General features: G+C 40.2%; 1 protein-coding gene and 1 long non-coding RNA gene across 7 annotated transcripts in view; one reads left to right on the top strand and one right to left on the bottom strand.

Moving 5' to 3' along the window:
- USP54 (ubiquitin specific peptidase 54) overlaps positions 1-17,626 on the top strand; it is a 172,730-nt gene that overhangs the window by 68,423 nt on the left and 86,681 nt on the right. For 4 of the 6 annotated variants that reach the window (XM_061634613.1, XM_061634612.1, XM_061634617.1 and 1 more), the window contains exons 2-3: positions 13,021-13,789; positions 17,207-17,299. In XM_061634613.1, coding sequence (XP_061490597.1) covers positions 13,643-13,789; positions 17,207-17,299 — 240 coding nt within the window. In that variant the 5' untranslated portion in view covers positions 13,021-13,642. The remainder of the gene's footprint in view (positions 1-13,020; positions 13,790-17,206; positions 17,300-17,626) is intronic. The other 2 variants (XM_061634615.1, XM_061634614.1) reach the window with 1 other exon arrangement.
- Positions 6,675-8,540, bottom strand: LOC133388639 (uncharacterized). The gene is made up of 3 exons (XR_009763872.1): positions 8,109-8,540; positions 7,801-7,945; positions 6,675-7,693 (listed from the first exon to the last, which is right to left on the bottom strand). It is a non-coding gene; the product is annotated as an uncharacterized LOC133388639 (long non-coding RNA).

Below are 17,626 nucleotides of genomic sequence, written 5' to 3' on the forward strand. Positions count from 1 at the left end.
ATAAATAAATAAATAAATAAAATAAACAAATGCCAAATGAACACACAACTCCTTCTATACTCTGATGTAGCTGTTTTGGATATGTTGGGTGAAGAGAGAGATTATCCTCAATATCATAGAGAACTTTGTCAATTCACAGCAGAATCCTAGCCATGTCTACTTAGAAGTAAATCTTATTAAAGTTGGTTTTCACTTAAACAGAATTTTCAGCAGTTATACAAAAAATCTCTGTATAGATTATGTGGAGTTGGATAAAATATATCTGATTTAAAGAAATTTAATGCTTGTTTAAATAATTCTTATAGCATCCTTCACGACAGTTTGACTTTGCAATCCTGGAAGTGCAGAGTTTCACATACATCTTAGGGTTGCCAGGTCAGAAGCATCCCAAACCCTGAGATGTCATGGGGTGGGCCCTAGTGCTGTCATTAAGCATGATACATTAAGCATCAACCACAGTTTCTTGGAGCATACAATTCAAACAAACATTTCTCTGACTGGAAATTAAGATAGAAATCTTAGCTAAGTGAGGGTGTTCCCAGGTCCAGCTGAAGTGATAGAATGCTTAGGGAGCCAGGGTAGGGAACATTTAATCTAGCCTACTTGCTTCTGGTGAGAAGGTTTTAAGTGCCCTCAGGCCAGGCCAGTCACCAGAAGGACATTGCAGGAAGAAAGGAGCCTAGTGTTGTGGAGATGTTAGAGGATCCCAAAAATCTGGAGTCTTCGGGGGGTAAACCAGAGACCGGGCAACCCTAATACATCTAGTATTATGTGAAGATTCCTGAAAGTTTCCTATCTAATTTGTTCTTTAGAAAACAAGGCTAGTCCTTGTAGTTGTAGGGATATAAGGTTGTATCCAACATAGTGCTATGTGAAATTCCGTCAGCACAAGGATTTCTGCCGTGCAAAGGAATGTTCTCCTCTCCTCCCCCCCTCATGCCCCCTAAATCTGTTCTAGGGGTTCTGCCAACCCTCTGGAGCTGATTTGGGAGTGGCATGGGACTCATTGGGGAGGGATGCAAGTTCCAATGCACAAGTGGAAATCCTTGCACTGATAGAAAGTGATGGTTGAATACTGCCCAAGTGGTAGTTGGTGGTTGTTGAATACTGTCCAGTTTTTGGAAACAAGGGTAGTGACTGCAAAAGTTAATTACTTAGCTAACTAATTATTTAGTTAAGCAGTTTAAAAATTTTGTCTCTGCTTTCTGGTTTTTGAGGCTGTTTGCAACACACATGCATGTCAGTGATTAAAAACAGTAAAATTCTTAAGAGCCAACCAACGGCCAATATGAAAACACAGTCATCTTTATCTGGTGCCAAAATAAACTCATAAATGGAGAAGGAGTTACATAACAGAGGTGCCTCCACTGAAACCTTCACTGATGTTGAATAGCATGGGAGATGACATGAAACCTTATGTGACCTCACAGCATAAATGCCATGGGCCTGTCTGTCAGTACTACCTTCTGGAATCAGTTGGCCAGGTGGGAACCAAACCCTCAAAACATGGTGCCTTCAGTTCCCACCCAAGACAATCTATCCAGAAGAATACCATCATATCAAAAGCCATTGTGATGTCCACAGTAACCAACAAGGTTGCACACTCCTTGTCTTTCTCCTGTCCTGTCCTCCGGTGAGAGTTTGTCAGCCAAGGGAGTTTCACTTCTGAGACCACGTTGGAAGCCAGACTGAAATGGGTCTAGACAAGGGGTGGAGACCTGTGGCCCTTTAGATATTTTCATTTTCCAACTCCCATCAGCCCCAGCCAGCATTGTCAGGGATCATGGGAGCTGTAGTCCCACAGCATCTGGAGGGCCATAGTTTCCAGGTCTGGTGCCAGTGGGTGGCCAGGTTGGGCACTGGCTAAGGGCCCTGGCACTAACAGAGGCTCCTGCTGCTGGAGCTGGACAGATGTAGCTCCTGTTCCATGAACCGCGCTAACATTGGGTTGCAGAGCGAGTGCCCTGGAACCCTCTGTTGGCATGGATTGCAGAGCAGCGGCCACCTTCCCAGGCAACACCCCATCACTGCTGGCACAGGTTGACAGCGCAACTTCCTGCAGTGCTGCATCAGTGTGGTAGTGCCGCCTCCTTCAATGGCCCCTTAGTCTGGTGCCCAAGAGCCGGTTGCAGTCTCGTGCAGGCCCTGACGGTTTTCCCGTTCCTGGTGTAGATAATCATTTTCCTCCAGGAATGCATGGAGTTGGATGGCAACCACCTACTCAAGCACCTTGCCCAAGAAAGGGAATATTGGCCCGTGGTCAGTAATTACTGAGATCTGGGCTGAGATAGTTTCTTTGGAAATAGTTGCATGACTGTCACCTTCAAGGTAGTCAGAACTACCCCATTCCTCAGTGAAGCATTATTTGTCACCTGCACCTAGTCATCTTCCTGCAAAATACAGTAAGCCATGTCAAGCAAGATCCAAGCAAGCAGCTGTGGGCTGTATGAATCCAAGCACTCTGATCAACATAGTCAGGCTCACAAACTGAAATTCACCCATACATGAGAGAGAGAGGTGGTGGGTGATGGATCAATGAGGTGTGCTTGTGTGTGAGTATGAATGGATGGATAGGTGTGGTGTCTGTATGAGAGTGTGAGTTATACCCAGTTTGGGCTCTAGCCCCACCCACTGTGGCTATGTGGTCCCTGCCATGTTCCCCCAATAGAATGTGGCCCCAGGGTTTTTTTTCCCCATCCTTGCTTTAAGGTGTGCTTTTATTTGTGTTCTGTTGCATTTGCTCTGGGTTAGCTTCTGGAGCAGATGATTCTAATTCATCATCACAGATTTCAGTCCTTGCCAGTCTAAACCTCATCAGTTAATGATTTATCCGTGACAAGGAAATTGTTTTTTTCCCTCCACTTGTTATTGCAGTTGTCTTTGTGATAGGTGGACTTACTTTTTCAATCCTCCCTTTTTTAGGGTTCTGATTTAACAGCTTTTTTCTTTAGAGATAACTGTTTCTCTCCCCCTCCCTGCCTGCCCTGTTCTTCTAATTCTTCAACTTTTATGTTTTTCTCCCTACCAACTTTACTATTCATAATGGAATTTTGGGCTTTATTTTAGCACAGCCATCAGTAGATGTGATAGTAACAACTTCACAGCTAAATGCGAGATTTCGTTTTTGGAAGTTAATCATTGTGAAAGAAGCTCCTTTCTTTCCTAACATTTAGATTTGTGGCAACTGAAACTTACTGTGTGCTGGGGGTTTGGAGCAGGGAGAAGGCTTGACTTTAGATCTGTTTATTTATGTATTTATAATCCACACACTTTCATTATAAAAAATCAGTAGGCAGTATACAACATATAAAAATAAAATCAGCAAAAATCAGCCATAGAAATCATTAAAGACATCAATAAATACAGATTGGTTAAAAAGAGAATAATGCTTGAATACTGTTCCTTTTGTTCTCAAGATAAAGTAACATTTGCTAAATTAATTCTGTGTAGGCATTTTTGTTGTTAGCTGCTCAGAATGAAGTGCAAGAGGAGGGGTGATATATTTTATTGGATCAGGTTCTGTGGGTGTATTAGGAAAAATAACAAAGAGTTCTCTGTAGCCTTTTTGAAAAAAAATTGGTGTGGTAATCTTTCTTTCTTTCTTTCTTTCTTTCTTTCTTTCTTTCTTTCTTTCTTTCTTTCTTTCTTTCTTTCTTTCTTTCTTTCTTTCTTTCTTTCTTTCTTTCTGTTGAACGTTTGTTTCTGAAGCAGTTGTGGAACCCCTTTCCCCCCTAAACTATGACTTGGCAGAGAGAGCAAGCTGTGAAAACATTGTGTTTTGTTGCTTTAATGGGAAGGTTGGGTCATCTCATAAAACGTTGAAGGGCATGAAATGTTAGTGGATTTTCCCACTTTAGGAAACTAGGATTGAGCAGGTGGTGGGGATTTGAATAAAACAAACACAAGAGGAAATTGCTGCTCCTTTAAGCCATTGTCCTGCTCAAACCCGCTGAAGTCAGACACGAACGTGGAGGTGTGCTTTTCTTTAGTAGTTTTAATAGAAAGTTTCAGTTCAGAGTGCTTCATGAATCAGCTGACAGGTTCACAGGATTCAGCATCATTACTAGGAGTAACAAGGCATGACTACACTACACTAAGACATCATAGCAACCAGGCACACCTCCTTACCAACCTTAAGTAAGGATGGGTAGACGCCCTACCTTTGTGAACTGAATGTCACTGTGGAGACCATGTGCGCAGATGAGCCCTCCTCCTTAGAGGGACAGTGAGGACTCATTGAGACTCCTCCATGAGATGCCTCCATGTCTGAGGTGAGGGCGGCTGGACCCTCTCCTCAACATCCCCATCAGGAGGGGGCCTGCTCAGTGGTGGTGGTGGGGTGAGCAAGGAAGGGGAGAAAAATGAAGTGGGAGAGATAACTTCCTGATTGGGCAGTGCCTCCCTGGTAGTAACTGGAGCTATAGGGGCGGAGCTGTCACTGTGGGAGCCTTCAAGCTCACCCACATCCAGAGGCATGTCACTGGTGACTTCCCATTGGTCCATGTCTATCTCCTCTTCCTCCTCTTCATCGCTCCATTGCCAACCCATGGGACTTATTACATCATCCACCTTCCCATGCACTTCCTACCCCCACCCCGGAGGCTTTGGTTTACCAGGACAGGGTCCATAGAACTCTCTTACTAAATCCAGAGCATGGACGTTTGATGCTGCTTCCCAGAAACAGGCTTCCGGCCCGAAGCCTTTCCAATGGATTAAGTATAGCAGTTTTCCCCGGTGCCAACTAGAGTTAAGAATCTGCTCCACCTTGTTTTCTCCTGGCCATCAATAAGTATGGGAGTAGGCAGGAGTTCTGGTATCTGATAAGGGTGTGGGACTTCCTTAGGAGTCAGCAAGGAATGGTGGCATACAGGATGAATCTTCATGGAGGCAGGTAAATGCAGTCAGTACGCCACAAAGGGTCCCACTCTAAGATATTTGGGGCCTAAGTTGTTTAGGGCTTTAAACACTAACGTGAGCACCTTAAATTGGGCCCACAAATGAACTGGCAACCAATGCAACTGTTTCAAAACTGGTTATATGAGTATCTAAAGGAATCCCCCAGTAATCTGGCCTCTGCATTTTGGACCAGTTGAAGTATGGAGAGCCAGAAACTTTTACAAGAGTCTGCAGTGTGTGTACTTTCTTCGGGTTGTATCCAACAAAGATGTCCCATGAGCATGTGAGAATGCTCTTAGTTCTTGTAGCGTTTTCAGGGCTTATGCTGCTTGAGCTTGTGTTTAAATGAACAAAAATGAAGAGACCAAGCTTCTGTTGTGTCATTTAGTAGCAAATACATAACTTATGTGCTGTTCATGTGCACCTTTGTGTATGGGAAGAGGGTCCTTACAAAAATAATCAGATATATTCAGTGAATAATTTGAGGCTATCCCAGAATTTTCCTCAGATCTGCTTCCTAGAGAGAAAGTATTCAGTCAGTTACTGCACTCTCCATGGCATCCTAGGAACAAATATTGTACAAGTAGGAGTAATTAAAGAAAAATTCATACCTGCTCCTCAGGAAAACTGAAGCATGTTAAGGGCTTGTTACACTGAATCAGCTGTTTGACTTTTGTTAAATGTTTGATTAAACTTCCAACAAAGCAGAAAATTGCTGTAAAAGATTCATGGGAGTTCTGTGGTCTCTGTCACCTTTGCTCCACTTTGTCTGTTCTGCTTATGTTAAACTAAATATGAGTGCTCCTTCTCATTGCATGACCATTTCACAGGTAGTGCCCATTTTTCATAGTGTGTTTCATGCTTTCCACATCTCCCAGTGTCGCACTAGGCAAGGTAAGACATTTACTTAAACACACACAGCTACTCGCTGCGCCATCTTCTAACAAATACATTTACTGTGTTTTAGGTGAAGATGATGCAGCCTTTGTAGTTGTATTATTCTTAACAATACACTCCAATTATTGTAAGCCTGTTTTTCATATAAGTGTATAGGATCTTCTAGAGGTGTGTGGACATACTGTTTTTACTGAGATTAGCAAGGTAAATTTAGATTGACAATCCCATGGGAATGTTAATAGCATTACCAACTCTTGAAATAAAACATTCTGGTACCTGGGTGGGGCCTGAGGGCTGAGACTTCTCATGCGTAGGGGCAGGGCTTGCAGAGAATGCTCTGATCATCTAAGCAATGCACCTGTTGCATGTGCAAACAAGTTTTCTGCAACCAGGCAATATCACTTTAGCAAGTTCCCCCAGATCACCATGCAACCCAGACAACAAATTTCAAGAAAGCAGGAAATGACATACATGCAGAGCAGATTTGTTGTGTTGTTATGTGCCTTCAAGTCGATTACGACTTATGGTGACCCTATGAATCAGCGATCTCTAACAGCATCTGTCATGAACCACCCTGTTCAGATCTTGTAAGTTCAGGGTCTGTGGCTTTCTTTATGGAATCAATCCATCTCTTGTTTGACCTTCCTTACGAGCTTTCTATAGGAAAACAAATGGAATCTTGAAATTTAGCTGATTATAAATTAAAGTTACATTACAAGTTTTAATCACATTAAGTCTTTGATTTTGTTTAATTGTGGTTGCAATTCATCTGTTCAAGCTAGGTGCTTTTTCTAGATTGGTTACAAGAATTGTTATGTTTGTAGCTTCATCCAGCATGAAAACAACACTTGATAAAACTGCACAGATTTATTTATGTCATTATGTTTGACATACTTCTGTTCTGCTTCTTAACACATACAATATTTTTCAAAGCATGTTTTGTGTACTAGATAATTAATATCTTCCTCATTATGCTTTGTCGTGCTAGAGCATTAGATTCATTTATAATATTGCAAGTGTTTGGAAGGCAGGAGATCAACTGGTAAGTTGTGTGTGCACATAACCCTGCCCCAATTGCTGTATATGCATGTAAAGTAAATCTTTTTTGCTCACTGTGCTGTTGGGCAGGCTACTGCGGGCAAAGGATTATAGTGTTGATATCTATTAAGATGTAAGTGCATAGTATATGAGATTCACAAATTTTGGCTAGCCTTTCTAGCCAGCCAAAATTTGTGCTCACTATTAACCCTTCCCCTCCCCTGTGAGGGAGGATGGAGTCTTGTTTGTGTTGTCATGCTGAGCTTCCGAGGTGTTTTGAGCACCTTTTAGGGCTCACCATGATTACAGAGACAAGCTCCCATCATCTGCCAGCTGCAGTAGGATGGCAGGGGAACTTGTGACTTACATGCCAAGTCTTGCAAAACAGCAAGCTGTCTGCGTGAGGTCAACGAGATCTCCTCCATTTCTCCAGCCTCTGGAGAAGGGCAGGAGCTCTAATCATAATAAGAAATGCACTGCCCCAAATTAATGTTGCTTTTCATGATTGTTGGTAATATTGATTTTTTAAAAAAAGATTTACGGGTGTTTATGGTAGTAGTAATATATGTAGTAATATTTCAGCAGAAAAACCCACTGTGGCTAAATCTGGACAATTGGCATAGAAAAATATGGTTTATGAATGTAGTTGAAAAGTTAATCCATTGGCTTCAACGAGCTCAAGGCCATTGAAACTGGACCCTTATTTTATGTACCAGTACATGGGATAATGAAAGGCTTGCTCATGATAAGTATATAAAACTTTGGAACAATAGTTGGGAGTGCTCAATTTTCCATCTCTTGCACTTCTGGGATATAGATTCCATTAACATGATGTTGACATGATAGAACTCCACAGTGCATCCTGCAATAAGAATGAGAACAGGCTTTATTATTATTGGTTATTTTTATTTATGTATTGTTGTTTCTTTTGTATATTTTAATAGTAGTAATCATCATCATCATCATTACTTGGATGAGCTGATGAGTGCTTATGGACCCCTTGACTTGATGCAGGATGGGGAACCTGTAGCTTCCAGATGTTGGGTTGTTGTTATTGTTTATTAGATTTATTAGTTGCTTGATACTTGAAGGTCCCCAAGCGACTTACACAATGCTAAAACAAAACAAATAAAACAGACTATAAAAACATGACAATAAACAACAACAAAACAATAGCAATACCACCCCCACTTAGCCACAGGAAGGTTTGGCAGCATATTAAAACCAAAACATCATCTCAATCTATCAAATGCTTGGGAGAAAAAGTATGTCTTTACCTGGCACCAAAAAGATGTCAATGATGGCGTCAGGTGGACCTCACTGATGGAGAGCCACAACTGAAAAGACACTGTCCTTTGTCACCACCCTCCGAGCTTCCCTCAAAGGCAGGACCTGGAGAAAGGCCTTAGAGGAAGATCTAAGGGTCTGGTAGTTGATATCAGGAGAGGCATTCCAAAAGATATTGGGATCCTGAGCAGTAAAGAGCTTTTTAGGTCAAAACCAGCCCTTTAAAATGGGCTTCCACTCTCATTATCCCTCATCACTGGCCATGCTGGTTGGAGCTGATGGAAGTTGGAGTCCAACAACATCTGGAGCAAAATGGGTTCCTCTAGCTTAATGTGTCTTCCCAGAACTTTATGCATAAAGTGCTGCCGGGTGTGTGTGTGTGTGACCTCCTTCACTGGCACTCTTCCTGATCTTCCCTTCTCTTTCATCACATTTGTACATTGCTGTTCCAAACACAGTAGACAATTATTTGTTGCAGCACCAACTGTCTAGTTAGGGGTGATTCGTTCCACACCAACCAAGCCTTCTTTGGCCCTGTTCCAGCTATCCCGTTGCTCTTTATTGTTGCCATCCTCTGTACTTTTGGACAGAGTTCACTATTATTTCCCATGTGAGTGTGAGCTAACCCTAATCAAGATTGATTTTATAAAATTCAGATGTGGTTTTTAAAATACATTGATATTTCAAAAGAAAAATCTAACAGAAATTTTAACATTAAGACAAATTCTCATCTGAGCTAGCTTGATTGTCCATATCAGGCTGCCAGATAATGATTTTTACAAAACATTAGGTGCAGACATAATATGGGCATCTGTGCCCTCCTAGAGTCTCAGGTATCCAGGAGCAAGGGACAGCATGGTGTGTGAAAAGATGTGGAAATAGTCTAGAAGTTACAAAGAAAAAAACATAATGTTCTTCTGAGCAGATTACCCTCAAAATAACATGATGTTAGCTGCCAGAGGTCCATTTATTTATACATTGTTGCCTCTTTGGTTGTGCTGGTTACCCATAGTTGAGTTAACTTTTGTGAATGAATAACTGATTTTTCTCTTATATATATCTTTTAGAGCACTGAACACACTGTCCTTGTGTTGATAGCATAGCTGTCTTTGTGTTATGTTTCTTCAGGCCAGAACATGCTGAACCAAAGCCAAAATCACTATATGGATGGGAAAGTCTGAAGTGTTAGATTGAGCTGGGTCTTCAGAATCCTTCTCCTTGCTCATTGAGCATATTTCTGTATTTCTGCTGTACTGAACTGAACTGAATTACATAGACAAAATTTAATTGGAAGGAGAGCTAGATTGCTTTGAAGTCTCGCATAGTTTCTCAGTGTGAATTCCTACTTGTTTCTTTAGGCTGCAGTCCTAACCCCACTTACCTGGGAGTAAGCTTCACTTAACTCAATAGGACTTCCTTCTGAGTAAACATAATTAGGATTGCACTGGTGGGTGTTTTATTTTTTAACTATATGCTTTGCTTGGTAGGTGCCCTTTTAAAGTACTCTTGCACATTGCTCTTGATAGAAAAGTAACTCCCCCTGGTTATGCAGAACAACAGCTAAAGTTGCATCCTATTAATTATTGTGTTACAAGCAAATAGAATGCCAAACAGGCAATTTATTTATTAAGTTAGTTAGTTAGTTAGTTAGTTATTTGTCGCTCATCTGGCTGGAAACCCAGCCACTCTGAGCGACGTACAAAATAAAGGCATATAAACATCAGACATAAAAGTATATAAACATCAAAAAAGAAGCAATAAAACTAAACAACAAAGTAGAAGCTATCCCCCAACCCACACAGCCCAACCCAAAGATCAGAAAGTCCTCCTAAAGAAGCTCCCTTTTGAAGGCTGGAGGGTGGGGCAAGGCAGGTGGAAGCAGCCTCCCCTGATGGCAACAGAGTCTCTCTCCCCTCATAGTCCTTCTCTTGAGGCAGCTCCCTTTTGAAGGCTGGAGGGTGGGGCAAGGCAGGTGGAAGCAGCCTCCCTTGATGGCAACAGAGTCTCTCTCCCCTCATATATTTGCTTTATATCCCGTTCTTTCTCCCAGTAGGCGCCATGGGCAGCAAACAAAAGCACTAAATACATTTTAAAACATAAAAACAGACTTAAAGCACAACCACCATTAAAAACATATTCAAACAAAACATATTTAAAAACATTTTTTTAAAAGCTTAAAAACATTTTTAAAAAGAAGGTTAAAAATATGTTAAAAAGCAATTCCAACACAGATGCAGACTGGGATAAGATCTCTACTTAAAAGGCTTGTTGAAAGAGGAAGGAAATTATGAGAGATGAAGAACAAAATCATCTCCTTTTTTCCATTTTCTGTGTTGTCAGTAGACAACACCACATAGATGTGTTCTTAAAAGAGTATTAACGTAAATTTCCACAGTGAAAGATTAAATGCTTACATGTATCATTTGATAATTGGCTGGCTAAATCCTACCCTTGTTGTTGCATAGAAGTCTGAAATCAAGAGAGTCATGTCATGCTTTTCTTTGAGCCAGTAGAAGCGATGCTTATAAACTAGGCCTGTTCGTTGTTCGCAAGCCTGTCTGTGATGAAGTAATTGTAAATTTGTCTAATCATATGGAGGACCTTTTGGAACATCCCATGGCAGAGAAACAGCCAAGAAGCCATGGAGCACCTTAGCAACCCAGTTTCAAAACAACTTCATGCTCCCCCAGTTGCTAAGCTCTTCTCAGTTGCCAAGTCTTGATAGCGGTATGGAGAGCATCCCCCAGTTGCACAGACTTAGAGTAGGAGTAGAGATGTAACAAAGACCCTCCGTAGCGCAGAGTGGTAAGTGGCGGTAATGCAGCTGAAGCTCTGCTCACGTCTGGAGTTCGATTCCAACGGAAGGAGGAAGTCGAATCTCCAATAAAATGGGTCAAGGTCCACTCAGCCTTCCATCCATCCGTGGTCGGTAAAATGAGTACCCGGCATATGCTGGGGGGTAAAGAGCGGCCGGGGAAGGAACTGGCAATCCCACCCCATATATAACAAACATACAAGAATATAATTATCCATCTTTGGAGATGTCAAGTGTTGCCACCACTCACCATATTCTCAGAGGCACATGTTACCAAATTCTTCCAAGCTCCACAGGAAGTGGATTGGACTGCGAAAGACCAACCCAAATTGTGTTTGCATTTTGACAGATTTGTAGGGCAGTCCAATATCTCAGAGAGAGGTCAGGTCTCATAAGAACATAAGAAGAGCCTGCTGGATCAGGCCAGTGGCCCATCTAGTCCAGCATCCTGTTCTCACAGTGGCCAACCAGGTGCCCAATTTGTTAGAAATATATGTGGGCTATAGGTACGTTCTTAAACCACAAGGTTTTTTTTGCCTATTAGCGAATTTTCTAATTACAGTATCCATTTCTGTGCATCATTATGTATAGGTTTGATGCTTTCTCTCTTTTAGCATACCTATAATTAACGTGGCTGTAGTTTAAGGCCGTGTAAACAAATAGCTGTCACTGTATTCATTGCATCAAGTGCTTCTTGGATTGGCTTTTGAGTCTTGAGCAAAGACTAGTGCTGGCTGGCACTGGAAGCTGCTTCATAATTGTTCTTGGATATTATTCAGTGTTTAGGAATGTTGGATAACAGGTTTGTTCTTATTCTTTGTACTTACATTCCCTGAAGGAGTGGGGATGAGTAGTTATGGCATTGGGAAAAGGAGTAACTCTTCCACAAAATCTGAATTATGCTTTCTTACTTCATAAGGATGCTGAGACTTAATTAATATTTGTATAATCTGATCCTCAGATAATGAAATGAAAGAGAAAAATACACTTTACATGGTTGAAGCTGACAATGAACTGGCACACACATTTTTTTCTAAAATGTGCTTTTTATGTTCTAATAAGAAAGATGGAGTCTACTTTAAGCATAGCCAGCTGGAGGTCCAGGAGCCAAACCTAGTCTCCAAATGCTTTGCACCTGGCCCCCATCCCAAGGACAAATGTACACACCATTTATACCAAGCTGAAACATTAAAGGCTTTTTAATCCTCTGCCGATGTAAACAGCAAGGGAGACTATGGCAGAACCCTCTCTTTAATAAGTAGTTTGGATGCCCACTCCCATATGTAAGCCAAGGTATAGGGAGATAGTAGTGAACAGCTGTCGATTGTGTACTCTCTCCTATGGTACAAATCTATCTCTCATTTTTTTGAAATTTATATTTCTATAATGATCTGGTTATTTATCTTACGTGAACTAAGAATTCCCTAACAGGGAGGAAGTTTCCTCTCCGTTTTCTGCCCCACCCCATCCCCTTAGTTCCTCAAGCAGATTCTTCTTCATGGGTTTTTCACATTTATTTACTGGTTTTTTGCACATCTGGAAGAATGTGCTTTCTGAATTTAAAACATTCAGCTAACAAGCAACACTTGAAATAAAATAATACACCTTTGAAAAAATCTTGGCCTACATCACAAGGAATTGAATATATCTTCCAAGTTCAATACTTATTTAGGAACCTTGTCTGTAATACTAAGTAGAAAATTGCCATTTGTAACACTTTTCCGAGATCTTCACTAAATAATTGGCTACTTTGAGATTTCTGTGAGTGTGTCTGTAGCGAGAGATAGTGTAGCCTCATCATATAAAGTTAAAATACGTACTTTTCCTACTGTGCTAGTTAACCCATGTTTTCTCTTCTAGGACTGTCTATAGACTTAACTGTGATTATTCTTCTTGGCTGCAATGGTTTAATTTTGGTTGGGACTTTGTTTTGATTCTGATCCCGAGTCTGGTAGGAGGTGAGGCAATGCTAATCTTGGCAGAAGAGAACAAAACCAAGTGAGTAATTAAGTGATGCAAGCCTTTGATTATTTCTCTCTCTCTCTCTTCTGTCTCTCTCTCCCCCCCCCCCCCCCCCCCCGGCACAGCTAGGCGTTCCACTTGCGAGAGAAGAAACAGTAGAAGAAACTGCTCAAGTTCTACACAGGAATTTAAAAGCACTTCAGGAGGACCTTTTCTACTGAAATTAAAGGACATTATTATTGAATCTCTCCTTTGCCCAGCTTATAAGAAGCAAAGTTCTATGTATAATATTTCAGCAAGAAACTACTGACAAGAAGCAGCAAGGGTTTGGATTTTGCTTGCCGGATCTTGTCTTTGTTGGATTTTGCTCATTGGTCTGAGAAGATTTCAAAGAAAGCGAAGTTATTTTTTACTTGTTCTTGATCTTTTTTGAACTCTTGCAGTTTCATTATTTGCAAAGTGTTACCCTGAATTAATTTTTTAAGACTAAAGGATGTCACAGCACCACATTTGCCATTGAAAGACCACGACTTGTTTTAGTTTGCCTTCCATCTTTTCAGCTATTGTGGCAGGTGTAGGTCTACACAGGCTATAGTTTTACTACAGTATAACTGAAAATATTTAAAGAAAAGTACAATTTACATATAACTTTATGAAATACACCTGATTAGTCTGGAGACAGAATTTATTTTTACATAATATGAAGGTATAAAACAATCTGTATGCTGCAAATCTTAAGTGTGAAAGATGTCTTGGAAGAGGAATTATTTTTCAGTGGGACGGGGCAGTGTGCAAGGAATGTTCACTCCACGTAATACAACATCTATAGCACCTAGTAAAGGCCTCAGCAATGAGCCAGGACAGAATAGCTGCTTCTTGAATAGTGCATTACAGGTAAGAAATCTGAAATAATGTGTGCCTGTCATTTACATAGTTTTCTCCTTCATTTTTTCCCTATGCTATGGCCTAGGATGCTTCTGTGAGAACATCAGAACAGCCAAATTCATTCCCTCTCAATATAGATGTGAGAGTCTGTGGTACAATAAAGTGTTTCTTATCTTGCATTTGTATGAATTCATTCAAGTATTTTATTATGTAAAGAAGTATTTCAAAGTGGGACCAGATGTTACTTGGGAATCACATATGATGGCAAGATTGTCAACAGTGGGTCTGGATTTGAAATTGTACAATTGGGTCTAAGCTAACTCGGTCTGATGTATGCTTTTCAAACCTGTTTCTGTATGAAAGTTGTGCTCAGCAATAAGGCCTGGGCATTTATTACACTCTTGCTAATACTTGTTAATGTCTGGTAAAGTCCTATTAGCTGTTGACAATCATTTATTTGTTAATAGTCCTTTTGATTAATTACATAGTATGTTGAGTTATCAAGTGGTACCTATTCTAGTTTTATAGAATATGCTAAAACGTGATTTAATTTGCTCAAGATTTGGAAGCCTTGGTGATAAAACCATGTTGAACATCTGATTTTGTTTACACTTTTGAGACTGATTTTGAGACTGTTGGTAGTAGCTCAGGGTAGTCAGTAGAATGACTAAGTTGTATGAGAGAGAAATATGTTCATTTTGATTGGAGACAGAAATATACTAGGACTGATGTGACTGTTTCTGTTGGTTGCTTCAGTTCTGTGGATAGAGTCATATCACTTTCAATATGGCATTACTGAGAGAAACATGGAAAACTGTTGAGCAAGAGGCTCAAGGCAAAATAATGGGCACATGTGATGACTCTATCAGTGCCCTCAATGACTTGATAGCAAAATGGTAACATTCCTGGGTATACAAGTGTCTAGCTCTGTGTTAGTTGCTCTGAAGCGGGGCAAGTATCTGCTTCTGTTTCTTGAGGCAGCCCATAACTACTTTCAAGCTCTTCTTTTCCCATGATTGCTACGTTCAGAAAGAATGTAGAAATGAAGAAATTTTATTTAGTGGAAGACCTGAAATGGTTTTACTGGAGGAAAATGATAAATATGGTCAAACCCTACTTAGAGGTCCTTGACCAAAAGACGAGAGGAAGCGATAGAAAAGGAAGCATTGGTAACTGCTCGCAGGGAGAAGCACTTGGTGTATTTCTGTTACTCTATAAAGACATCACAGTACATTTTTTAAACAGTTGTATTTAGATTTTACATCTTTTAAGTGTGAAAATTATTTCTAAAAGTAAGGTGGCAGTGAAGAAGAGAACATCTACACTTTGATAGTAGGAGCTTAAAACAGACCAGGAATTTGACCATATGGAAAATACAGACCCTTTAAGTTATGAATCGCAACAAGAACATTCATCTTCTTAGTTGGTAAAATGATGGAACTCCATAATTGGTTAGATGCTATCAAGGGCTGTAGCTCAGTGTTAGAGCAGAATTGCTTTGCATGAAGAAGGTCCCAAGTTCAGTCCCTGGCATCTAGAACTGGGAAAGACTCTTGTCAGAAACTCTGGAGATCAGTTGCCAATCAGTGTAGAAAATATGTTGTGTGTGTTCCTAAAATGACTTAACTAAAGTTATTATTTAAAGAACTATCTCTAATTTTTAAGGATTATTCCTTATTCCAGATCGTGGAAGTTATATAAAAATACAATATGACTATCCTTTTTGGGATGTTGCCAAGAACTGATAGTATGATGGTAATAATATTAGTGAACTTGGATAGTCAAGTTGGATAGTCACAATTTAGAAATAAAATGGGGCCACCTAAAAATAAAGTACTGATTTTAACATACTTGTGGGACTCCCAGGAAGCAGAAGCATACATTTCTAAATTTACAGTTGTTTTTCTAAAAAATCCCAGAGAACCCATGGACTTCCATGACTTATGGAATATTGTGAGCATATTCTAAATAATCCATATCATTGTCTGGAGAGGACAAGAACTCCTGTCTTTGCTGCTACCTTTTTTCTGGGCGTGAGGTGGGGAAGGAATGTGCTACTCAAAAATCCTGGATTTTTAAAGTGTTTTCTATAAGCAGTTCTCACTGTCATCTGGGGGGGGGGGGAAGGTCTAAAGGAAAAGGAAATCAGGGAGATTGTGAGTCTATTAAGGCTATGGTTTAGAACAATTGCACCATGGACAGTTGAAGATATCAGTTGAAAACAGAAAGGAAAATGAAGGGAGAGAGGGGGAGTTGACTTGCTTGAGCCCGAAACACCTTAAAATATCCTAGAGGTGAGCTTTGAAGTTTTGGAGGATGGGTACCATGCAATTTAACATGCGCATGCGCACACACACAGAGAGCTGATAAATATATCAGCTGTGTAGCGCTGCGTAGGGTAGGAAGGTTTCAGGGGGGGTAGTAAGGAAAAAAGGTGCCCAAAAGGGGGGAAAAGGTGTCAGCTCAAAGTGTTCTACAGGGCTTCCATTGCAGGTTGGTTAGAACCCTGAACAGGAGCACTCCAGATAGGTTCTGGATATATACTGTAACACTTGGTTGTTGGTCCATAGCTATCAATAGTTGCCACTCGGTAGTTGCCACCAAATTGGCCTGATTCCCTTTTTAAATGATCTAACCTAGTGGTCATCACAATGGCAGTAAATTCTATAAATTAATTACATATTGTGTGAATACACACTCTCTTGTTTGTCGTGAATGTACTGTTAATCAGATTCATTTGTGGATTTTAGCATTATCAGAGAAGGATAAAACTGGTCACTACGTACTTTCCCCACATCATGTTATAAACTTCTATCATATCCCACTTCAGTGGTCTTTTTTTCTAAACTAAAAAGCCCCAATCCCCTAGCAGCTAAAATAGGAAACTATGATTTTCTTCCAAACTGGCAAACTATGGTTGGAATTTTAAAACAGCTTCAAACTGTGGTTTAAGATTCTGGCTTGTTCTAACCTTATTTCTGGTTCAGATGAAGTTGGAAACTGTGGTTAATTAAAGACTTTGCCAGCTTATTGGGGCATGCTGAAAAGGGAGGAGAGCAGAGCTCATAGGCACAATGTGCAGGCACAATTTAATAACATGAGATATATGTTGAAATATATTAGGAGGAATACTCCATATCTCCTTTTAGTTTATTCTGATACAGCATACCTTTTTCAATCCTGGACCTTTTCCCGATTATGAATATTTTAACTTTTAATCTCTGATGATACTAATTTAAATTTTAGGATAGATACAGATAAGGTAAAACACCAAAATGCTAATCTCCAGAGCTGATTTATCCTGAAAGTAGTTTCATCTTCTTCATTAATTTATTTTCTGTCTAATTTTAGCCAAGTCTTCTTGTCTATGAAATTCTGAAGTTATGAATGAAAAATCACAACACCTTGTTCTGCTTTGCTTTACAGGTTCTCTGGCATCTGGACATTTTTCGACGTAGTTTTCGACAACTTACAACACACAAATGCATGGGAGATTCCTGCATATTTTGTGCTCTCAAAGTAAGTAGTGTATTAGAGAGAGAGAGAAAATCTCCTTGTCAACACAGATAGTTCAATTAAGACATCAGATCAAAAAAAATGAGTATTAGATGCACCTGAAAAGAGATATTCATTCATTCATTCATTGAAGATTCTTGTATCCTGGCCTTCCTCCAATCCAAAGCTCAGAAGGGCTAATAACCAATGGACAATTGTGCAAAATAACACATCATTTAAACTGCAAGGTCATAATAATGTAGCAGCATTTTAAAAATATAATATCAAGATATGTGCCTTGCTGTTAGAGAAAAGAAATGGTGGTACAGCTACTGAGCAAGGATGGCAAAA

Source organism: Rhineura floridana, chromosome 7 (genome assembly GCF_030035675.1).
Source record: "Rhineura floridana isolate rRhiFlo1 chromosome 7, rRhiFlo1.hap2, whole genome shotgun sequence".
NCBI lineage: Eukaryota > Metazoa > Chordata > Lepidosauria > Squamata > Rhineuridae > Rhineura > Rhineura floridana.